The sequence below is a fragment of the Syngnathus typhle genome, linkage group LG2 (genome assembly GCF_033458585.1).
Source record: "Syngnathus typhle isolate RoL2023-S1 ecotype Sweden linkage group LG2, RoL_Styp_1.0, whole genome shotgun sequence".
Lineage (NCBI taxonomy): Eukaryota > Metazoa > Chordata > Actinopteri > Syngnathiformes > Syngnathidae > Syngnathus > Syngnathus typhle.
This window is the reverse complement of record NC_083739.1, coordinates 21,195,322-21,221,338: the sequence shown is the minus strand read 5'-3', so window position 1 is coordinate 21,221,338 and position 26,017 is coordinate 21,195,322. Positions and strand designations below refer to the sequence as shown.

At 40.6% G+C, this 26,017-nt stretch overlaps 1 protein-coding gene across 4 annotated transcripts in view; it reads right to left on the bottom strand.

Annotated features, from left to right (window-relative positions):
- LOC133147615 (TOX high mobility group box family member 2-like) overlaps nt 1–26,017 on the bottom strand; it is a 79,720-nt gene that overhangs the window by 31,001 nt on the left and 22,702 nt on the right. For 2 of the 4 annotated variants that reach the window (XM_061271336.1, XM_061271338.1), the window contains exons 2-3: nt 21,491–21,583; nt 8,256–8,315 (exon numbers count right to left, since the gene is read on the bottom strand). In XM_061271336.1, coding sequence (XP_061127320.1) covers nt 8,256–8,315; nt 21,491–21,583 — 153 coding nt within the window. Of the gene's footprint in view, nt 1–8,255; nt 8,316–18,480; nt 18,551–21,490; nt 21,584–26,017 lie in introns of those variants that run through there. The other 2 variants (XM_061271339.1, XM_061271337.1) reach the window with 2 other exon arrangements.

Genomic DNA, 26,017 nt, shown 5'->3' with positions numbered 1-26,017 from the left:
GTGAAAACAAATGATGTGGATCCCTCATTGTTCTTTCTCTATGCCCTCATTCCAGTCAGGGTAATAAGAGAACATTGTGATTTACTGTCAGCGAAGCGCAAGAGTGCATCAGAGAGAATCCACTGCGGCAGGGGCCATTAAAATAGATTTAACTTCCCACAGTATTCGGCCAGATGTCTACACTTCTATTATATTTCAATCAGCCATGACCTTGGTCTCCATGTGATGAGAAAGATCACTAGGAGAGTGAGCGAGAGTGAGCGTGAGGGAGGGGGAAAACACAGTGAAAACCAATAGAAATATCCAACTACTTAGTCCCGCTAAATCCCTCCGCTCCATCGTGCTGCATTTAGAGCGAGATGCTGGGACCGAAATAGAGGCAAGGATTCAAGTTCTGTTAAGAGACTGTATGAATCATTGAGTGCTCTCTTGGTGCTGATAAGTTGCTGCATTTTTGGAGGGAGTGCTGCTGTTCTGCAGAAAGGCGCATTTTAAGCAGCCTGGCAAAAAGAGCGGGACCGTGGGGTCATTTTGATGTTCTTCACCTCTTAAATGTCACTATTAGTCGCTGTATCCATTTACTAGCTCCCTTTCAACCTCAACTGCCTAATATGATCATTCTAAACATGTTTGCAATTCTATTTTTTTTCTCTCATTGTGCCATCCTTGCATCAAGTCCCGAATCCATTTCATGCTCATGAAAGCAGAGCAAAGGTCGCTGCTTGTTCTATTTCTGAGGCTGACGGTAATTGGACTTATTGGCGGGCATGGGCTGACCTACATAAAGAACTTCAGATCCCTGGCTGCAGCTTTTTACAATTCCTCCAAGCATAGGCGTGGACGTTGTGCTGATGTGACTCCCATGTTTCCCGAGCATCATTTTCAAATTTTGATTTTACAGGACTGCTGTATTTGTGTGCTAAGAAAAATATTTAGCCCGACTTGATAACACTCAGTTTTAAAATTTGAATATATTATCAGACTCTCCTGACCTTGCCGACGGCTCTATATGAACTCAAAGAAGGAATGAAATGTGTGTTGGTGTTTTCAGACACTAGATTTTTATTTCTCATCTTTTGTCTTAAATGTCCCTTTATGGTGGTGAGAAACAAGCAGATTCACTGATAAGGGTGAGCAGAGTGGCAGTGGGGCTATAATGGTTCAGTGTGAGTCACTATTGAGTAACGATGCCTTCGCCTACATCGGGGTGAGTGGTGCCAGGGTGTACTGACGTGACTCAGAAAGGGATAGCGAGGAGGAGTTGGTGGTGGTGACACTTGGTCTTAAAGGTCTTATCTGCTGTTCATAAAGGCTAAACCACATCTGGATATCGATTAACGGAAGTCACAATGAGCCAATAAGACAAAAACAACCTCACCAGTACAAACCTATGTCCTGACAGTATATGAAAGTGCAATGACCTGAGTATAAAAGTACAATATGAAAAGTATGAAAATCCTTACAATGCAAGTACTTCATTCAAAATTGAAGTAAAATGAGTCATATTAATAATAACAATAAAAAACAACACTGGGGGCAGGCAGCAAAATTCGAGCTGCGGGTGATCATTTTTTATGATTTTGTTTTCTGAGCAACATATTAAGATTACAAACTTTTCCACTTAAATCAGCGGCCAATAGTTCATACATAGCGCCACTGCAACCAACTACTACTGCTATTACTACTACTACTAATAATAATAATAATAATAATAATAATAATAATAATAATAATAATAATAATAATAATAATAATAATAATAATAATAATAATAATAATAATAATAATGATAATAATAATAATAATAATCTGCGATTGGCTGGCAACCGGTTCAGGGTGTCCCCCGCCTACTGCCCTATGACGGCTAGGATAGGCTCCAGCACTCCCGCGACCCCCGTGGGGACTAAGCGGTTCAGTAAATGGATGGATGGATGGATGGATGGATGGATGGATAATAATAATTTGGGAAATCTAAAAGTGATTCGATTTGACAACCTGAGTCTATCACAGTCGAGCTGCAATAAGCCGAGGTGTGTGAAGAAAGGATCAGATTTGACATTTCCCTGCCAGAGTAAAACCAAACTTGGCAGGAAATAAATCCTGCAAAAGCAAAACAACATTGTCAGCTAAGCATTTGATAGGTTGATATACATCGATACAGTTACCTGACTGTTTTTTTTTAAATATATTTATTTTAGAATGACTGAGAAGAGCTGAGACATGAATTGGCTTGTACGAAGTTCATTCCGGTGAGAGACAAATGAGTTGAAAGGCGAAAGAAAGATAGCCACTGAGAGACATGAGAGACTATCTGTGTCTAAAACCAGACTCAAATCAACAAGAGCAAAATGGAAAAATAGAAAATCAGAATCAGAGGGAGCACAAGACCAACTAGAGAGCTTTCTATTATAATACAGCCCATCGGCCACTGTTAGCTTGCAACCGTCCCAAATCAATACATACACATGGCACAGCAAGACACTTGCGAGCAGAATACACAGGAAGAAACTTACAGCTTTTCTGAAGACCAGTGGACCCTTGTTCAGCTTCAAAAGGACACGAGGCAAAAGATCCAACATGAGTGCAGGACACACACAAACTTCTTTTAACTTAAAACATACTTCTCTACACAGCTGCTTCTCTAAATGCTCCTTTTGTTGTCTCTCATTTCCACATCACTATCTCAAATATACTACACATACTGTTTATGCATGCAGGCTAATTACAGGGTGAGTAGAAACCAGTCCAAACGTTCCAAAATATATGTGGAGGACATGTCTGCACACTCACGCCAACAGATCAGGCCTGATATGCATCCAAAAAACGCTTATTGTCCATTGAACCAAATTAGAAAATGTGTGGTGGTGATGTTGAAGGTAGCCATTTTGGTTTGGCAGCGAGCCCTGTCATGCAGCTATTACCCTGCTACAAAAATATGCACTGCAATCAGCATTATTTGACACACGCACGATAATCACAATAAAGTGAGGTGCTTTTCAGTGGGACGCAAGGGGGGGGGGGGGCTCTTAAACTCAGAAGTGACAGACAATTTTCATTTGCCACAAAAAAGCACTTAACATTATTCTAGCAGCTCAGACATTTTAAATCGTTATTTCTGTGCACTGTTCCGCAACAAAATAAGATGCACAATGATTCTATTCCTAATTTTATTGTAATAATGATTGCCTTGTTTTTTCAGGCAAGAGACAATAAACTGTATGATGAAATAAATTAGGTTAAAACTATATAGTATGAGATGCAATCTCAAGCAATTATTTAACCAATCAAGACAACAGAAAAATAAAAATGAATTCCCCTAATGGTTTTGGACAGATATATGAACACAATCCGAATAAGCTGTCCACAGTATGACACTATGTGATGAATGGGACACATGGAAAACATCACTTTCATATAGAAAATGTACAGTGGTCAGAACCTTGAAAACATCTTGTTTGAATGAAGTGATTGCGTCCAGGCAGACAGTAAACGTTCCCCTCTTTAAAGCTGTTTCTGATTAGCGGTTCTCTCTTTTTAAGAGTGCAGAGATGTTATGTGTAATGCAATCTCCTGGCTGTGTCAAACTGCTACCTCACTGTGTATGCTGTGGAAGACGCAAACAATGGGCTCTCTGTTCTGGCTCAATGCACCTTTTTCACTGGCATGTATCATGGTCAGACTCCGAGACGGTCCTGAATCCACACTTAGATGTTGTATTAAGGGGTTCTTCTTTTCTAAAAGGAAATTCTTTTGAAGGTAGCTCTTGAGCCTTTTCCCAGAAGACGTTATGAAAGACAAATATATACACATTATTAATGTTACAGTAATCCCCATTTTATATTGAAGCAGAACATTATTCTATATTTGAGGCTGATTTGTCGGATGTAAAGTCAAAAGCCAGAAACATTTAACAAGCAAAATGCATGAAATTAAGCATCCATTAAGAAATGACTCAAATGCGCAGCAAATTGCTCTGATTACTGATTTTGTTCAAATAACGCAAGCGCTTTTTTTTTTTTTTTTTTTAACATGTAGTTGCGTTTTAATGAATCTTCAGAATTGTTACAATGAATCAATGTTGTTGCGGTGCCATACACATGTTAAAATCCTTCATTTAAACTTCTTCATGGAATGAATGAATATCACAAAAAGCATTCAAAAATAAGCGTAATTTGACCCCAAAATCTAATTTCATAATGATTTTGACAGGACAATGTCGTGAAATAAGGAGAAAAGCATGTCTGGCTTTGGACAGGGCAACCAAAAATTGCCAGTGATATCACTTAGCATTCACAGCATCAGTGCTAACTTTCATGTTCAGAGTCGTGCGCGAATGGGTGCACAAACTCTCTGGCTGGGTTCTGAAGTGCATTCACTTGCTTCTGACCTTGTATTTTCTGCTAATACATCTTCTTTTACACATATTGCATTTTTAAAACAGTGTCTAAATGTGAATTACACTTCTTGAACTGAAATTTTAATCAAAGAACAAATGCGATTGCAATGGTTGCTAAGTGTTCTTACAACAACTCGCTGCTGCACAATACGGAAGAACATGGTACTAGACTGACAGGCGGCTTAAAAATTGCTTCTTTACAGACCTTAGTGCAAATGAAGGCCAAGTTATTAATCATTCTAGTATTTCATGTTACTGCCTAATATTTGAAACCCTCCACACTACAGCAAAGCCATGAACACGTCACCCCCATTTCAAATGGTTGTGGTGTATTAAAGGATTGGGAGAATTAAAGCCAGAGTGAACTTTGTGTTTGTGGTGGGCAGTTTCGGGACTGGTGGTGAGTAAGCTTCTCTTTCACATCACTGACAGAGCATCAACTGCAGCCGAGATGTTTTGAAAAGCCCAAATTGCTTTATCCACTAAGAAGCTATTTGTTGACACAACAGTGCAGACCTGCCGAGGCAGTCGCTGATTGACACATGGCTGCCGCAGCGAAGAAAGTACAAAGCCGGACATTTATCCCAATTAGTGTGCACACATGTATGCATGCAAAGTGACATATAATTAGGACAGCCCAGTCAATGCGTCTAACAATAATGAACCCCCAGTCTGTGATGAGAGCTATAAGTAGACAATGAGCTTTAAAGCTCTCTCTCGACCTCTTTTTACAAGTCGCTCAATCCCAACATCAAAGTTAAGGCAACCTTATGACTATACTACAATCATCTGTGTGAGCGTGTATGAATTGTGTGTGTGTTGTTTTATGAGCATTTTGTTTTTGTGTTTTTGTCTTAGCAATATCAAATGACACTAAAAACTGTCATTGTTGATAGTATTAATCTGTCCCCACATCATTGCTATTTTTAGAAGTCATAATAAAGTGTTTAAAATAGCTAGAGAACAAATGTGGTAACTCTATTGAGGGCTCAGCTGTCTGAAAAGTAGGGTGAAACTAAACTGTGTAGGTTTTCTCCGGGTAGTCCGGTATCCTCCTACATTTCCCACAACATGCATGGTCGGTTAATTGAACACTCTAAAATTTTGAGTCTACATTGACTCTAGGTGTGAATGTGTTGTCTGTATGTGCCCTGCGATTGGCTGGCAACAACTTCAGGGTGTCTCGCCTACTGTCAGCTTGGATAGGCTCCAGCACGCATGTGTTGGGTATATTTGAGTGAGGCTGTTTTCGTGAAAAACTTGAATAGCTTCAATGCTTTGGTGCAGAAGAAACTGGTCCGCCACCAAGGTAAGTCCATGAAGATTAATTTCTGCCTATTTAATGAAGTACTAAAGGCTTTTTTTTTTTTTACTGCATCAGCGCGGACTTTGACGTGTCTTACCATTTTAATCAATGACTGTAATACTTTAGCATTTTAGGTAGGTAAAATATGATAGCAATAAAAGGTACAATACCACTTGTACCTCCTCCTCCCAAGCTTAGAGAGGGGGGCTATGTGATGATGACCGCATTTGATGCTGCTCTACTGCTTCTGCATCAAGTTCTGAATTCTGCACTGACCGAACATGCCTGGTTCTAAGGACGCCTTTTCTGAAAACGTCTTCCTGCAGTGCTTCATCTCATTCAATGGACTCTCATGTTCTGGCTAATATTGTACAGCATCACATTATTTTCATTTCCAAGTCTAGCGCCGTAGTCTAACTGCACTAGTTGAGTTTTGTGCAGTTAGAAATGGGCTTTCGTGGGATTGATCACAGCCGACTTATTTTCCCAACCAATCTAAATGGCTCCCCTCGTTCCCTTTACATTTAGCACAGCGGAGACGCGCAGTAGAAATGGTGGAAGCATAACGGTCACAGTGGAGTCCGAGAAGAAGATTGGTGCGCGCAAAGTATGTTGATGAGGAACTGCAAGAACTTCTCTCCTTGCGGATGATGAAGCCCTGCACACTGCACGAGTGTTGAGTGGAGTTCTACCACATCGCTCACTGTGGGGAGGCCCTTAAGTGAACAATTATCAGCCACGCAACCAGAGATTACCAAAAATAAATACAAAATACTACTTGAGCATGTACATGAAGAAACAATCTAACTGAATTGTGAAAAAATAAAATGTCACTTTATATTATAGTGTAGAAAGTGACAAGTTTGTGTTTTTCTGCACCCAATGGTCTTGACCTGTCATTGAAGGTATTTAGCAAGGTGCTAATTGATGAGGAGGGTCCACCTCACCATGTTTTCACTCTCTTTTCACACTGCTGGATCAACAAATCACAACGTTCCACAATTGACCATATGTCCAGCCGTGTGTTCCCTCCCACTTAGCAGCTGGGAGCACTCACCGCTGCGCCTGTCCATACCTCCCTGACTGTGACCATGACTGCATCCATAGCAAGCAGTGCATCAGTGACGCTGCGAGTGGTGAGATGTGGCTGCGATGAGCTGTGAGTGACCTGCTGACTCACGCAGTGATAACACTGCTGATGGTGTAATCCATATGCTATGTTTAAAATGACATAATCTGGCAAATGGCACACATTTTGTGGTTTGTGGAGATTTACGTAATGCAATCTCTTACATGTGGAAAAACAGGAGAAACTCAAACATCCCTTTTAGTTAGTGATGTACAAGACAATCAAATAGGGCCATAATGAATCTATTTCGAGCCATTCATTTTAATTATTAGTTTTTGGGATGTATTCTTTTTAGCCAAGTTTGTTCTTGGGTTAAAATGACTCAGTGGTGTTCACTGCTGGCCCACTGCTGTCATTCATTTTTACACAGACAAGTGAGTTGTAACATAATTAAGAATGGTGCAAGTGCTATACACTATGTCAATAAAAGTTTTATTTGGAGGAAATAAACCATTTATCCATATTTTCTTGGTTTAAGACTAAAACCGAACAACAACTTTTGCTATTGTGACTTTTGAGTCGTTTGAATTCTGCCAATTCTGATCATTTCCTAACAGGCAACATATTTTGACCCTCTGAATGAAACCAGACGGAAAAATAATAATATCCTAGCAATCACAACAGCAATACACAGAAACAACTCATACTGACAGAAAGCTCGGACATTTGCGTCTAAAGCTTTTTTTCCAGAGCGAATGAATCATAGCCGCAACCAAAACCACAACCAACAGCTTAATAATAATACATCAGAGTTTATTTACTTTAATATAGAAAATAAATGTGTGTATTCAGGCATGGGTATAATTTGGGGGAAGTACATCTGTAACATCTAACCAATATTAAATTTTTCAGAAAGAAAAACTGATTATTCCATTGGTTGGAGTATGCGGTTGGTACATCTGCCTCACAGCCAAAGGTTACGAGCTTGAATCTCATCTCTGACCTAGCTTTGTTGAGTTTGCATGTTTTCTCTGCGCTTGTGTGTTTTTTTTCCACACTTACTCGCGTTTCTCCCACCATAACCTGCATATTAGTTTCATTAAAGATTCACCCATAACTTGCTCATAGTAGCTGTGAATGCCATTGTGAATGTTCAAAGTCATGGGCTTACGTATGACTATTGTGAAAACATTAAACAGTAGGGTGTGACTGGAATTGCACTTATTTTTGGCCAAATTTGCAGAATCTTAATCGATTTTCCAAAGGCAATTTTCACAGTTCTGCAAACTATTTTTCATGCAGCCAATCATTCTAGCAGCTCTAAAAAATTCAACATCTTCATTGCCAAATGGGCTGTCACAACTGCGGTACTAAAACACAGAGTAAAATAAAAAATATTCCACAGACTTAAACGTAGACACAGTTTGTTTTAATGTCTCCAGTTTGACATAAATAACAGTGGTGACAGATGTGGGCACACCTACCTGGTTTGGTGACCGAAACTCTTGGTTATTGTCATTCAAGTACATGTTGTCACCATCAAACTGTGGGAAGAAGCAGAGAGGGTTAGGGTTAGAGTTGTGCAGTAGAGAAGCCCTTTACGGGTGGCCCGAAGTGAGAGACTAATGACTTTGTCACGTTGGTTAAACCTTATAGTATGTGTGGCATGGGACTGTCGGTAATTACTGTTCATCAGCGGTGTCAGTAATGAGGCTACATGAGCTCAGTGGTGAAAGATAGGCTGTTCCCTGTGGGCTCTGTGGTGTGTGAGAAGGAGTGAGAATGAATCAGCGCACAGCGGCGACACGCCGCGTCTTCGGGAGCGAGCTAACAAGGCATTGAAAGATCACTTGCTGCAGGTGCCAAAACACTGTCTGACGGGGGTTAGGACTCAAACAGTGACCCCTGACCCCCCCCCTCCGAGAGTGTCGGGAAACAACCCTAGGCCGCCACTCAAGTGCTACATGCAACACGCTAGCTCTGGTGTCAAGTATGCTGGAAGGATTAATCCCTGAGGAATTCCCTGCAAAGATCAGCTGTTACAAAGAGGGGCAAAAAAAAACAACTCACATTCTGTTTTTAGCTCAGGAGAAAATGAGATTCCTCCCCACAAACAGCTCAGTAAGTGAACAGGTGCAGTGTCAAGGTGACGGAGAAACTGCTACCCTGTTAAGAGGAGACGTATTGTGAAACGCCCTTGGCTTACAAAGGCATCACACTTTTTCATAGCACGGACGCAGCAAATGGAACAAACCTTGACTGGGCGGGAAAATAACCAATCACTCGCACGCAAACACACAAAAGACAAACGCACGCTCACAAAAACTCAATGTGTCAAATGAAGCCCCCTCTCTGTTTGCTGACTGAGGTCACTCTTTGTAATATCACTGCACAGAAGCCAGACAGCAAGAGACAACATGATCAAACCCGACAGCGTTCCACACCATATTCCTCAGATGTGAAGCTACTGGGAGCCCTTTTTTTATTTGGGTGGCCGTCTGTGCACACAAAAAGAGAAGCCTTGAAGACAAAATACACCATGCTGTGTTCTGGAGGACATGAAATAAGATATGACATACCTGGTTAAAACAGTGACCAACAAGAGGGCAAACCTTTATTAAGCTTTAAACATTCGTCACACCAAAATCAATAAGCTAGGATTTAGAACTCTTTCTTCCAAATCCAATTTAAAACGGATCGTTTTTAAACTTGGTCTGACAACAGATGGCTGTCTGAACATTTTGAATTGAACTCAGATGCTGAATGTGTCATTTGTGTTGGAACTCAACATCAATAGGACCACTATTACAAAAATACCTGTACATTATAAAACATCCAGGTTGATGAGAAGTAAACAGGAAGTTGCAAACATACGCAGATGAAATCATAATTTCAACACATTAACTTGACTAACAGACCATATTATTTCTAATTTTCATGTTGATGCGAGGAAAGTAGCTAAATGAGCATGTGAGAGGTAAGAAATGGAAACGAACGGATGTTATTGGACATTGCTTGGTTAATGATGCATAGCGTAGCGCCAGCATGGTTACAAGACTGAAAGAAGCATTATGCAGTGGTGGCGTCGGTTCGGATTTACAAGACTGAAAGAAACATTCTGCACTGGCGGCGTCGGTTCGGAAGAATTGCGAGGCTCCGGTTCGTATCTTGAACAGTTCAAAGTATAGGTGTTCGTAAGTAGGAGTACCACTGTATATCAAATCACCATTTCTCATTGTAATTAATGGAAATTCCATTACAGCGTTGCACAAGTGTATACCGTATTTTCAGACTATAAGTCGCTCCGGAGTACAAGTCGCATTTTGGGGGGCAATCTATTCGACAAAATCCAACACCAAGAACAGTCATGAACGAGCAACAACAGGCTAAACCAGGGGTGGGCAAACTTTTTGACTCGCGGGCCGAACTGGGTTCTATATTTGGACCGGAGGGCCGAACCAGGAGCAGATGGACGTAGTGTTTGTGTGAAGTAATATAAGCGACCTGTAAAGGTCATTGCATAAAAGATTTTGGCCTTTAGTAGGTAGTAAAGCATGGATATTCCAAACAAGTTTTTTGAAAACAAATGCATCTATTAACAGCAGTAAAAAAAAAAAGAAAATCACTAAAAAACTGCTATCAGTGATTCTCATAAAATACGACACTGTTATTATGAATAACAGTCTCCATCACTTCAGTGCCTGCAGGTCAGACTAGTGAAAGATGTTTATCTTATGAGATCACATCAAACGGCAAACATTCTGACCAAATGTATCATCTTGAAGAATCGGTGAAAGCATACATCCAAATAAAGTAATCAAAACGGCAACACGGTGAGGGGTATCTGAAAATCAGAGCAGAGTTTTAACTCGCAAACACCTGGTAACAGAGGTGAGGAAACGGGAAACACTTCCTTAAAATAAGCCTTAAGAACTTTACAGGTTAAGATTAGTCGCAAAGAGGTGGTGCATTAATGTCCTTGAGCATCCTGCATTGTTTTAAAATGAGAATGGTCGCTAGTTTCAATGTGTACAAATCATATTCAAAATGCATTTTTTTACAACAAACTTGAGAGCCTCCCCTTCATTTTCAGTGGGAACAGTGTTGTTGGTCTCCCTTTTTTGCTAGTGCGTCATAGTCTGGACTAAAATGTGTTGTGGCAATTCTTAGGAGAGATCCGAGGTGTTGGTCCTTTTACCTTGATCTGTGACGGGTTGATGTTGATGTGGCTGAACGTCACGTCGCGTACGTCGAGCCAAATTGGCCACTCTTTTTTAAACACTCGGCACTGTGCCCACCTTGCTTTTCCTTGGGCGACTCATTTTAATAGAAGGATTCCAGGGGAAGGTTTGTGGGTGGCTTTAGCGTAAAACTGTATCTGAAAGCTCAGCGCGCGAATTACAAGAATGCTGTCATCACAGCCCACGCTCTAAATTCGGGACTGATACAAATAGAGCGCCAGTCCGCCATGTACGTACACGCACTTGTGAGTGTGCACCGAGCTTTCTGACACGGCTTCCGGTAGTAAATGCGCAGGCGAGCGGTTCCCCATCTACTGGGGAAACGCGGTCATTGCAGGCAAAATGACCCAAAAAATGTTTAATAATACTATTTATTCAGGGTTGGCGGGCCGGATTAAACGGTCCCGTGGGCCGGATGTGGCCCGCGGGCCGTAGTTTGCCCACCCCTGGGCTAAACGATAGGTATGCTAACGTGACATAAACACAAACGAAGAGCTGAGAACGGCCCTGACGTAACATTCAGAGTTATTTAAAAAAACTATTACATAAATAACACGTTTATAAAACCAAACCCTTAAATCCTTCAAACTTTTCGTCCGCCGTGTCACTTAGAAACAAAGCCGCTAACGATGCCGGTAGTACGTGGGGTCCTTCGTCATCTTCGTCATCCCGTGATCAATCTTTGTCCTTTATGTAAACAACCGCCGCGCCACGCCGCGTCACGCTGCTGACGTCACTTGAAATTCAAATTACAGTAATTCCTTGCTACATCGTGGTTCGTTTATCGCGGTTTCACTCTTTTTTTAGGGGGGGAAAAAAATTGATAAAAAACACATATAAGTAAGTTATTATAAGTCGCCCCCCCCACCCAAACTATGAAAAAAAACCGCGACTTATAGTCTGAAAATTACGGTAATTGTCTTTTATTGTGTTCAACTGGTAGTGGCCAGAAAGTAAGAATTGAAGCAAACTTTAGCTTTCAGTTTTAAGGGTTCGCTGCGACCGTCTAGCGCTCTAACACCAATTTTTGCTCACTAGTCAAAGCAAAAAATTGTATCACAAAAAACTGATGATTTTGGTCACCCGTAAGTCAAGGTCCCACTGCAGTCACGTTGAGCGGAAAGGGACACTTGTACATAGCAAGGAATAATCACACAAATGATTGCCCATGTCGTTATATTATTTTAATAACTTTCAACAAATGATCACGGTCATATTCAACTTATCACTTACTACCTTGCAATATGGAACGCTTGAGTGATCAAGCCCATGTAACACACCTGCAACACGTCTCAATAAATGTTCAACTTACCAATACTATCATTTTAACTGAGCAAATGAATACATTACTTCACCGCTGTTGTATCTGATTTTATTTGAGACAAGGCTTTCAATTATACTCATAGGGAAAGATAAAACCCTGAGCAGAGAAAACTACATATTTCAAATGAGATGCTGAGTAATTTACTTGATGCTGGGGAGAAAGAGGACATTTGCTTAATGAAGCACAGCGTGTGGAGTTGGGGCAGCCAGTTTAATTTGAAAACCTTTTTCATATTAACCTTGCGAGGCAGATGGACTCATGAGAGAATACAGCTTTAAGTGCATCTTGTCAAAGCTTGCCATAATATTGAATATACATATACACATTCATATATATTATATTCAACATGGAAGAAGCAAAACTAACTCACTGGTGTCCGTGCAGGAGATGGGCACGTGCCAATTACTTTGATAAAAAAACAGCAAGCAGATCTTCTTGTGCAGATGATATAAAGTTGACCACTGCCAACAAGGCACCTGAAGACCGCCTTCAACCCCATAATGCACCCGTGTGGCAAACTCCCATCCCGCCCTACAGACAAAACAGTTGTGCCAGTCACAGGCTTTTGAAACATATTAAATATTCTAATAAAAACTATAGTGCATTAAATGAATTGATTTCCATAATCATTCAGAGGGCTCAGTGCATGCTGCTGTCATATTTATGAATGAAATACAGGGACATCCACCTCACAAATTCCGTTTGTCTTTGCCTAGGCATTAGATCAAATCTACCAAAATTGTCTTACATCACCTGTGCCACAACTTAGACCTGGATTCACTTGGTCTTGATTTTGTCTGCTTTCTGTACCAAATTATCAGTTGCACCGGGGGCATTTGAATGAAAACCTTCTGGGTCCGCTGGATATTCCAAACATAGTAAACTATAATTGCAATGGCACAAAAATGAAAATGCAGCCGTTATTACGCCGAACCCACATAGGCACAACCAAAATAGAACACTCTACCCCTCAAGCATCCATCCATATTTCTATCCGCCCATCCGTCTGTCCATACACCCATCCAGTCCACCTACCTGTCCATCCATCCATCCATCCATCCATCCATCCATCCATCCATCCATCCATCCATCCATCCATCCATCCATCCAGTCTAACCGTCCATCCATCCATCCATCCATCCATCCATCCATCCATCCATCCATCCATCCATCCATCCATCCATCCATCCATCCATTTTCTATACTGCTTTCCTATACTGCTTTTCTATACTGCTTATTCTGCTTAGGAGGCTAGAGCCTATACCAGCTGACTACGGCGAATGGCTGACTACACTATGGACTGGTCACCAGTCAGTCACAGGATACATGAGACAAAATAATTTATTTTTAACATCCACATCATTATTGAGTGGGAACTGACCACATGCTGCCTACACCAAAATGTACCATCAGTGACCTGCCACAAACAATAATATTAAATGTAAGGGGTAAAAACACCAATCAAAATGATGAAATACTACCTAGAAAGGTCAGCCATTTTGTGCTTCAACATGGCTGCTCATACATTACAATATAAAGCACCCCCACCCTTTCAGCTCTCCTATGCACTGCCTCACTTAAAATGCCAATTTATCCTGGACTCAATGCTATCAGCTCTGCCATTACTCCACATTTACAGCAGAAATCATCTTCTCATTCACTGCTTTTCCATTCCCTCCCCCCTTTCTTCCTCTCATGTTCTCATCATTTGCAACCTCGCGTTGCAGTCGTAGCCTGCTTCTACTTCTCTCCCCTCTCTTTCTTTAGAGGGTCTTGGCATCGTTCGCTCCCCGGCAGTCTAATTGGGCATTCTGCCTGAGACAAGGGCCTCATTAAGCAGTAATTACACACATGTTGTTTTCGGCAAACATCTCTATTTGGATTGCTTTGCATGGTAATTGTTCAGCGGGGACCGCTGTTTGCGATGTTTCCCTGCATGACACGTGGTGAAGCGAGAGAGGAATAAAAAGCATTTGCGAGTGTAATGATAAGATGAGGAATAAAGATAAATTAGGAACTAAAAAAAAATGCATACATAAAAGGATAATAGGGAAGACCAGAGTAGATGGCCTAAAAGGAGACCCTAAATTGAGACGGACAATAAATAACAGGCATTCAGAGTTAGAGGAAAAGTGGGTGGAGTGGTTGAGAGTGAGGAAGTAGACAGGAAAGAAAGTAGTGCAGCTAGTAAGGCCTACAATTATGTCTTCCAATTTTTGACAAAGATGAGTGTCTCAAAGATAATGAAGCCACAAGGTTGAGGAATGCTAACATATCGAGGGAAAACATGGAATAGTTACACTGCGCTAAGAATGCGACACACTGCCGGGGGCGTTTCATGGAGTCACAGGTGAGACGGAGGGCGGCTGAATGACAGATGTACAAGATGGACAATCCATAAACTCTACATAAAACCTTGGAGGCAACATCTGTTTTTAGAGAGAGAGAGAGAGAGAGAGAGAGAGAGAGAGAGAGAGAGAGAGAGAGAGAGAGAGAGGTGCTATGTAGATGTGTGTGATGCATCTAATTTTTTATTTATTTTCATCGACATCTCTGAAGTCCACTGTCACATGACTATTATTAAATTGCAAACTAATTCAACTTTTAACGCCATGTGTACCAAAAGTATCAAAAGATATGACGTAAACCCCAGATTAAATTATTCAACAAAGCACTGTAGTTAAAAATGCACTAACCAGCTGTCACATTAAAGTTTTACCTTGTATTATTATTCTTAGAACCCAGATTATTCAGCCTGCAATACAGCATTACATGAATTACAATAAAAATGTGCTTTCTTGGAAATAATTTCTTGGAATTTTCTGTTAATTGTATAAGTAGTGTTAGAGTTGAATTTTGAAAAAGTGACGTTTTTAGTCAAGAAATATTGTTTCTAAAATGAAAAAGCTTCTATTAATTTTGGTCCATTAATTTTAATAGTCCGCAAAAGATGAACAAAGGAAATTTATATTTCATAGAAAATTCTACTGGGCTGAGACAAAGTTAAGAGGCATAATGAAGGAATGGGGTATTGTGAACCAAATCCAACAATAGTTTGTATACCTTTATTTGGAACTTACTTTGCCATGATAGTGTGCATTCATGCATTTTACTGCAAAGTGAACAACAGCACAACAAACACATAACTAGTATCATAGTTTTGGAATGGTTTACAATGCCCCTAATTTGATTGATTATAATGGGACTGTTGTCTGACAGTTGTCCTCTTAACCCATTCTACATCAAAGTGGATCTTTACTGTGACAATAAAAGTGTAGAAAAACTGCAGTGTCTTACCACTCAACAAACTTTTACAACTTTTCAATGTATATAAGGCAATCTCAAACAGAATGTGTAATACTTGTGACTTTAAAAGCCTTTTCCAGCACACCAAGTCTCTAAAAATAATTCTCTCACCGAGCGGAATTAATAAGCCCAGAACAGTACACAGCCATTCTGTGAAGAAAGGGGTATGGTGGTGGTGCTGGTGTGTCGGAGGGGTGGCTGTGGTCGGAGGGTGGGGGGCTCCTCATGCAATATGCATGCCTTTTTGAGCACCCTCCTTCCTCATCTTCACACTCTTCTCTTGATTTCTCTTTCTACATCTCTCACTCGCTCCCTCCTTCTGTGTTCAATTAAGCTGCAGGAGAGACCGAACAAACCTCAATCTGAGACAATGTGCCTCTGAATTTTGATGTTTCCCAACACACACACACACACACACGATATATAAGATCGGAGGATGCACAAAAAAATACAGTAACAATGCTGCCACCACACCACGAGCAAACAATGAAGACTCACACACGCACGCACGCACACACAACACACACACATACTGTAGCCTGGCGGTGGTGTCAGGGTCATTTCTGTGGTGGGCCACATTGTAGTTACGGCTTCCCTCAGAGGGGACTGCGCATCTAAATACATTTTTAATCGTCCCCTCTTATTATTACATATACACTAGGGGTGTAAATCGCGGGTTTTGTCACGAAGAACTACGATACGATATTTGCCGATATCTTAAAGCCTGCTGCGATTCATTCACGATATATCGCGATATAGTGCTCTACGATCGATTTTTTTTTTTTTTAATACAAAATATAGAACAATATCCTGATTTATAACAATTCATACGCAAAATCAACAAGGTACTTATTTTAACACTGAACTTTGATGTCGTGTTTTTTCTTTAAATGTGCGGCGAGATTTGTGCTCCCTGAATATTTGATCACCGCATGGCAGGATTTACAAACTGCACGTGTCTTGTCCGTTGAGCCATCTTTTCTTTGGAATCCCAAGTGCTTCCAAACGAATGACTGGAAGCCTAAAAGGGAGCAAATTTCCTCGTCTTTTTGGACACTAGCCATAGCACCAGCCCAGGAGCCGCGTACTAGTTGTCGACTCCCCTTTCACGTGCAGCAACGCCGCGCACTGCTCCCTGCTCCCGGAAAGAGGAAGCAAGCAACAATGAACTGGATTTCAAAATAAAGTCGCGTCTAATGTCCGAGGTCAAACACGGCGATATAAATCGATGTTTACGTTTAGCATCGATGCCAATAAATCGTAGAGCATTATATCGATTAATCGATGTGTATCGATGAATCGTTACACCCCTAATATACACTATAAATTGATGGCTTACTCGTTTGAAATCAAATGTCAAGAAAAATTGGTTATTTAATTTCCAGTTTTTGTTAAAAGCATAGCAAAAAATAGTTTGCAAAATTTCAACATTATTATGTATTACACAAGACAATTCAAAAGTTTGGTATAGATATTAGAAAAGACCATAAAAGTTGACACATATTTTGCTTTAGCTGGCCGGACGCATCTGACTTCGAGGCCTTGGGTTTGACAACTGTACTGTAAAGAGTACAGCTCGTGGCCACGGCGTCATTTGCTCTGTTGTGTTTCGAAAAGGGAAACAGGGCTTCTTCCTGGGTGTGAAAGCATGCCACACGCACCCAAAACACACCCACATTTGACTACAGCTGGACCTGATTCGCATACAGGAAAGGCCTATGTCTGTAAATTTACTCCCTGCGACCAGTTTTAATGTCATATGCAAAAGGTCACACCGTGTTTAGGTGTACAGATCAGTTAAACCAGTGGTCCCCAACCTTTTTAGCACCACGGACCGGATTATTGTCAGCCAATATTTTCACGGACCGGTGTTTGATGACGTCACAATTTTTGCAAAGAAAATTTCTTAAAACAATTTTAGAAAATCAAAATGAAATGCATCAATCAAAAAATAGCATCAATAAATTAAAAAACCACCGACTGCACATTGTTTATTGAAGTTTTCTTTGCAAAAACCATCCGTGTTTGAACTATCCCATTTCCGCAAAACAGACCAACCACAATCTTAAACAATCTTTCCAGCCAATCATATTGCAGAACAACAACGGAAGTGCGTCACCACATAAACACTGCCGTCCCAAAACACTCTTCAACCCTTAGTTCAGTGCTTCTCAAATAGTGGGGCGCGCCCCCCTTGGGGGGCGCGGTGCTATTCCTGGGGGGGCGCGTGTGACCCTGGGGAACAGGCTTTTTTTTTGGCAGTACTAGAATAAAGTGTAATTGCGCGTTTACTACAGCAGGGGGCAGTGGCGCTCTCATTGTTACTTCTGTCACGTTTGCGACAGTGCAACATTTTACGACTTACAAGACAAGTTAGGATAGTCACGGTGGGGAGGGGGGGCGCGAATAGTTTTCTTCTTGCTAGGGGGGGGCGTAACAGAAAATAATTGAGAAGCACTGCCTTAGTTCCACGGAGGAATTCTGTATGCGAACACCACAGTATAATGTAATAATAAACGTGAATCCACTGTGTATTCCTATGCAACTTTACTTGCAGCATCCTCATAACATCACGTCAATATAACATAAGTAATGTTATGTTATGTACAAGTCACCGATTTGTAAAATCATGCCTTATTTATTCTTCCTTATGCGGCCCGGTACCAAATGATCCATAGACCGGTACCGGGGGACCCACTGAGTTAAACAACAGCAATCCTAACTTTATCAGATGAGGGACAAGATTAAGATGATTTACCGATTTTGTATCATGTTGGAAACAATTAAGGGTCTCAATTGAGCTATGTAATAACTACAACAACAAGAAAAAATACTCACTCCCTATTTAGAATGTCCCTAAAGCCTCTTCATGTGAAATGACACTCACAAAACAGCACATCCTCATTCAGAGGCTGGGGGAAAAACATTTAGAACCCACAAAAAAACAAAACATTATCGGTTTCAACCACTTCCGACACCCTCGATTTAAAAATAAAGAAGCTTGCACCTCATTCATTTGTTCATCTGTTGCAGTGGAGCAGCCACAAAGACAGAAGACTTTTAATTGCAGAGATAGCGACAGAAGTAAGGCAAGATTGAGGAGAATGCTTGTTTCTACTCTGAACTCAGGTTCGGTAAACGAATGAGCGCTCATCAGAATTGAAATCTCATCACCGATAGGACCTCAAACTATTTTAGTACAATTCAAGGTTTCAAGATGATATTTTTTATTTTTATACATACAGAAATATTTTATTTATTTAACCCACTCCCACTGAAAAAGATATGTATGTACCGTATTTTCCGGACTATAAGGCGCACCGGACTATAAGGCGCACCTTCAATGAATGGCCCATTTTAAAACTTAATCCTTATATAAAGCGCACCGGACTAAAAGGCGCACCGTTAATGCATCATGTCAGATTTTTAATCCAAATCAAATCATTCTCCATTTTATCTTTTTTATTTCAACTTCAGATGCAACAAATGACTTTATAATCACAAAATAATGATCCATAGTCTTTTTGATTCATGATTCATAGTCTTCAGCAGGCCACTTATGCTTGATTTCATGACACAATGCTTCGGGCCAGTTTGAATTTAGGAATTTAGTCCATATATAAGGCGCACTGGACTATAAGGCGGAATGTCGGCTTTTGAGAAGATTTTAGGTTTTTAGGTGCGCCTTATAGTCCGGAAAATACGGTACATTAAATAAGATATTTAACTTATAGAAGTATTTACTAATACTAGTATACTAAGTAATACTACATAACCTTTATTTGAAAAGGAGGGACTTCATGCAAAACCAAAGACTCAAGTCATTACTGCACCACATGAATAATTGTAACAAAAAATCATGTTTTCCTACCCAGTGAGAATTGGACTGCTTATCAGAATGATGAGCATGCAACAAAATGTATTTTACCCTCAGGTTCAAAACAATACAAACGTACACTGGCTACTATAAAATAGCATCCCTGTGATTGTCATAGTACCCAAAGATCACTAACCACAGCTCACGTTGTAATGTCAGAGTTGCGTGCAGTCCTTAAACAGAATTAGTCATCCCCGAACAGAGCAGACATGTTTTACCTCCCATTTTGTTAGCATTTCAATCGTCCTTTGGCGAGAAGACTTTTTTTCATAGCACTTGAACATAGGCAATAACCAAAAATGAAATGAAGCCATGACTTCTTAATGCCCCCCACTCACACACAAATATGGAGTCACACTGCAAATGCTTCCATTTGACATTTCAATTTCATTTTGACACAGAGCCACATTTATAAATATGTGCTGTTTAAAAGATGTGTTTTCAGTTCTGGTCTATTTTTACTTCATTCCAGAAACCCAGGAAGTTTGAAAGTTTTCAACTCCAATTTGGAGCTGCACTGGAACCCACCCGATATGGATTTCCAAATTAGTGTTGACTGACTTGATCAGAATGATAATGCCGAAAATGGCAGCGCACACAGACACTTAATGGTATTAATTTATATGGCTGATAGAAAAAAAAATGCAATTTATCACAACCTGGATATCCTGGGTATAATGCTACAGTATGTCGTCTCTCTGAATTTATTCAGTCAAATGTCGATTTCAAAAGATCAGGTTTGCATTTAGGATTGGCGTCAATCAGATTATCCATACACAAACAAAGCATTTATTATCTTATCGCATTTGTCAGCCATGGTTTTAGTCCCTGTGTGACTGGAACAATTTACTAGGCTTGGACAGCCTTTTTTTCCTTTTCCGTGTGCTCTGAAGCTGTGGACAAATGCTACCTTGTCTATTGAACTCTCAGCACAGTAAGCACATTGCAACCATGTCCATCTGACCAGGAGAAATAATGTGTGCTTCAAAGATATAAAAGAAAAATAACAAGACTGCACAAAGCTGCAGAGGATAATCAATAACTGCATGCTAACTAGCCGAAAGACTTGAACAGCTTCCAGAACAGCAGCATCACATGCAATGAGCTGGGCCCAGCAGGTGCACAATAGTGCTATATTTAACTACATGGGCGCCACTAGGAAGTAAAGTAGTTATCCCACCGGTCTGCCTGGCAGTTACACATTCTGAGGTGAGAATGTGTGTTTGTGTGTGTGCATACACTGCAGTATGTTGTTGAGGTTTCTCATGAGAGGATGCAAGAAACTAACTGAGGTAAACAGCGCTGAGGAGGAGATAAAGGGCAGAGTGAATGTCACATTACCCCAAGCCCTTTGCCTCAGTGAACCACAGCATCAGATAACTAACTGCAGCAAGAGGGGGAAAAAAGTCTGGTTTCCTCCATCATATAATTGGTTATCACATTGCAATCTACTGCTTGGTGCCTGTGCACAGAATAGTAAAGAAGCAAGAAAGAGTTTGACAGCTGTGGTAGTGACGACGACGATGATTACAAACACAGGGAACGCAGCTACTTTCATAAGTGTCTCAGTTTTACACTTTATAAAACAAGTAACTTTGCTCTATTCATCAACGATAACAGAAGGTATCAAACACTGTTTGTGCATTTGAACAAAAATGATGCAATATGTTCATAAATCACACTGAATGCATGATGTTGTTTGTTTCTTCTCTCCACATTAATTCCGCGTCACATTATGAATTATCAAATAAATAGTAATGTGGTTTTGAAATCACACACTTGAACTAGAATGATTGCATGTGCAACGATAGTTGCATGTCAGAAAGGTTTTTGTCAGCTGTTTTCATTAAAACTTGACATCAACATAATAGGGTCTGCAAGTCAGTGCTGCGAGGTCAAAGTTCTCCAAACAACTGGGCGGCACAAACAGGAGAGGTTTTCATGAAGTGGGTCTTAGCTAATGTATCTCACCACAGCAGTGGGCAGTCTTTTCCTAGCTGGACTGATGCCTGGAGGGGGGGCAGAGTGGAGCCTGACCCCTCGGTCACCCACACTGTACCGGGCCTGTGGTTTGAGATAGAGAGACAGAGCGAGACAGACAGACAGACAGAGACAGCAGGGAGAGGAAAGAGAGGAGCCAGAGAAGACAAAAGTGGGGAAGGAAACGACATGGTGGGGCTTTAGTTTGCAAGGTGCAACCAGTGCATTTGTAAAGGAACATGTCAAGCCAAACAACCACAACACACACACACGCACACACGCACACACACAGGCTCACAAACCTCCCAAATCCTCCACATCCTTTGCAACCCTCATTCCCAACGCGCCACGTGCAGGGGAGGAGTAATGGCATGAGACAACACAGTGCTTCCACCTTGGGGGCTGGGTGGGAGAATGGAGGTTAATGAGCTGACATACCATCCACCCAAAATACACGCCCCTCCACCCCATACCCACCATTCACTCGTTTCCCTGCGCTACTTCTCATACTGACAAGCAGACACACAAAGCCCGATAAGGCCGCGGCACTAAGCCAAGACCGTGGAAACTAAAGGTGTATGATGGAGCATTGGGTGAACTCTGCATGATGCTTGTAGCAACAACTGCATTGGAACAACTGGAAAATCAGCCAACGTCTTGTGCAATCGGATTGATCTGCAATTCTCAGGGAAGCAGGTGTGCACCTGCCCTTTGTGTTTGTTAGGCTGCAAAAACTAAACAGAATATGGCAGAACCACACTGTCAACTTAGGTAATTGTGTACATGGTTCTAGGACATTCCTTCAGCAAAATTCACAATGAAATCATTTAACAAATACAAGTTGTGATGATTAACATCTGTATCAGATCTGAATGTATTTCATCTTTGAGCTGTAAATAGCACTGTTAACAAATCCTTGCATGACGAGCAGCCGATGAGCCAAAAGCTAGCCCAAAAAGTAACCACCAAGAATCTCTAACCAAGCCAAATGGCTGATTACAAGTAGACAAAAGGCAGTCTGCGAATAGCTTCAAGCAAGCCTAATGTTTACAATTCCACAAGCAATCCTTCAAAACTTGGTAAACCTGACCACCGTAAACTATTGTTTATCAAAACTAGCTTTCAATTAGCAAAACCCAGCTACAAGCAGACATTACAGACCTAAAACAAGCCTCAGTGTTGACAAAAACTTGCTTTTATCTAACCAAAATTGCAACTACCGAGTACAATCGAAAAACTAGCTGTCCTAGATCACTGGAATCTAAATTGCATGACCAAAAAAGCAACAGCGTTCAAAGCTGACCATTATAAATGGGTAGCACTCAGTGCTGGCGTAAGGCAGATGTACGACATTTCTTTGCCAGTGAGATATCCAACGACAATCTATGAATAACATAAAGCTTTGGTATTCATACACAATGGCATGTTGTTTGCCAGGTAAACACTCCAACACAAAAGAGCGTGCAGACAGGATACAACCATCTACAAACTAGAGACTTACACCACGAGTCTTGGCACTAAAATAACATCGTTAAAAAGAACATGATCAAAAGCAGACAGAGAATTGATGAAGTCACTATGGGTTGAAAACCACAAAGAGGAATTGTTAGTTATTAGAGCTCAGTGAGACAGTCTTTGGAGTGAGTCATTTGTGGGAAGACTTATGCATTTTTAATATCCTTAAACTGAAGAGCCAGAAGAACACAAACGACATGAAATAATAAGAGGCATTTCACCTTAGCACTATCCGAGCATCTCAATTATTTACCACTAATGAATAGCCTCGGGCATTATTCTTCCTAAGTACAATATACCATCCCAGAGAGGCTGAATTGGCTCGCTGAAATACTAAAATACATTTACTCAATTATGCTCACTGTCCCTAATGCCAAGGAGACAAGCGTGTACATCCCCACCACCCCGCCTCCTTTCCAAAAGGACCATCTGCTCACAGTCAAGCAAGAGACTTCAAGGAAACATGCAGAACCACATCGGTGCTTCATTCAATAACGAACACTATTTGACAAAAATATGTAGCTAAAAACTTTTCTTTTATGTGAATTTCAGTATTTTTGTCCTCCATGTGCTGTCAACATGACCCATATATAATTGATTAATAACATTTATATGACATCATGGAGCAGATTGTTGTTACTTTGTTTTGGTAAAGTGTTGAATGATGTAATGCACAAAAGGTGTTGGCTGGAAGTATAATATGTCGTATTTTATTTCTCACCTATGCTTTGTGTGAAAAATAGTCTGTTTCTACAAGTTTTCCCTTCTTTATCAGCTATCATGCTATAGTATGCATGTTGTATACTGTTCATGTTTACTGCTTGACAGCGTTGGGAAAATATCGCAAAAATGCAATCGTTTGTGACTCCATCATTCCCAGCACTATCAGATGTGGCTTTCTAATGATCACTCCCAAGTGTAAAGAACTGCTTGATGACCTTCAGTACATAAACATCATCTCTGTGAATGTTAATAGATGTTACCATCTGCTACTTTCATCCATAGGCAACAACTTGTGCTTGTGCGCATTCATTATGTTTCATTCAGAGCTGTTAGCCTTGCTGATTACTTGTCAAAGCACTAAATACTCATGCGGTCTAAAGTTTATGAGGAAGAAAATACTGAAAATACTGTATTAAACAGAAAATGGGACTGCTACTTCTTCGTGGCCCAGAAAGACATGATGTCAGGCTGATAACCACATACACATTGCATAGTGCATTTTCTTTTCCCTCAATACAATACTTAAAAAGAATTCAATGGGATTCTCTCATCCCTACATTGTGGCATATATGAAAAGAACCCAGGCTAAAGTTAGCACACTGTATTAACAACTGATTGTCTTTAGACCGCATTTATCTTCGAGAACTGTTGAACTGTGTGTACTTTATTTAATTTCCTTCCATGTTATGTATATATTTACACCATAGCTTTCCTTGGACCTTAAGTGAGACTACCTCACTATCTAGTGTTTGCTTTCTGTGCATAACACAAAATCCACTCAGAGAAGCAAAGAGCATTGCAGTTAGGGCTGACAAGATTTGGTCATTTTCTATTTGTCAGTTTGGCTGTAACTAGACCAAAATAGAATTACATTGCTGGGATTTTGTTCCTAGACATCTTGTAAATTACAACCAGGGAATAAAAAACTAAAAAAAAAAAGAAAAAAGAGGTGGGGGGTGTAGGAGAGTTTGAAAGAAAAAAAACATACTATTTTCATTTCAACTGCTTTAGGGATTAAGGTTCAAGAAAAAATGCATTAAAATAATCCTCCATTTGCATTTTTTATCTGACAAAGGACACACGCACACACAAACACATGCACAGAGCCTCCTCCAATCCCACCTCACTTCTTCTCATCCTTCCCCACCCCCATTCTGGGTCACTGAGCACACACGCGCACACACACGCACTCACATAAACTCATATGCATGTCACACACACACTGTCATTAAATACACAACATACACAAACACGCGCACACAAACACACACACACATCGAGATCAACCTGCTGCCATCTGCTCTATGCGCTCTGTACAATCCTGGCTGAATACATTATTCACTACAATATATCACATCACATTCCCTCAATGTCATACTAGAGAGAAGTGGGCGAGGGGGCAGGGGAGGTGGTTGGGGGGTCGAATGCTTGAGAGCAAAGAGCAAAAGGAGCTATTGTATTGTAGTCAGAGAGAGAAAAAGAGTGATAGAGAAAGGCAGCACACACCAGTCGCTCTGCTTGCGTTGTCCGACACTGTCCTATTTCCTTCTTGTTTATTCCTTTCATAACAGTCCCAGTCTGGATAGTACAGCTAGATCCCAACTCCTAAATAACGTTATAGTAGCCACATAATGTTTAATACTGCTATTATTCTCTGCGGTTTTTCTTCACTTCTTTCAACTCTGTCCCCTGTCAAACCTTGTTCGGTTTGACTGCATTTTCCAATAAATATCTATCACAATCTAAGTAACCACAGAAGGAGGATATCAAACTGTCCTGTTGAACAAATGAAAAACATTCTGGTATAAAAATACATATAGATCCTCCCCACTGCCTGACCCAAAAAAAAGAGACAGTTTTGCATCATCTTGCTCTAGTTATGTCATTTGTTGAAATAAACAAGGTTAGCACAATAAGTGGGAGGAGCCAACTGAGCATATCACAAGAACTGTCAGTGCACCTCTGTAGATTAGCTCAGTGTGTGTTTTGCCACACTTTTTCTGACCATCCACCGGAAGTTTGCATGAAGTAAGCAGAGAAGAATTTACAAAGTACTTTTCTCCAGCGTTAGTAAGAGTTTCAGTGTCACAATAGTTGGAGCTCACCAGTAGTCCTGAATGACTAAGAGATGTGTACCATCTGTTAAGCGATGTTTACTGCTCATTTTTTAATTTGTAGCTTTTTTCTTCCTGTTTTTGTATCATTGCCATTGACTTGATAGGAATTTCAGTTTGTATTTGTGAACGAAATACTTTGATTAAAAGCTTTCTGACGGGTGTG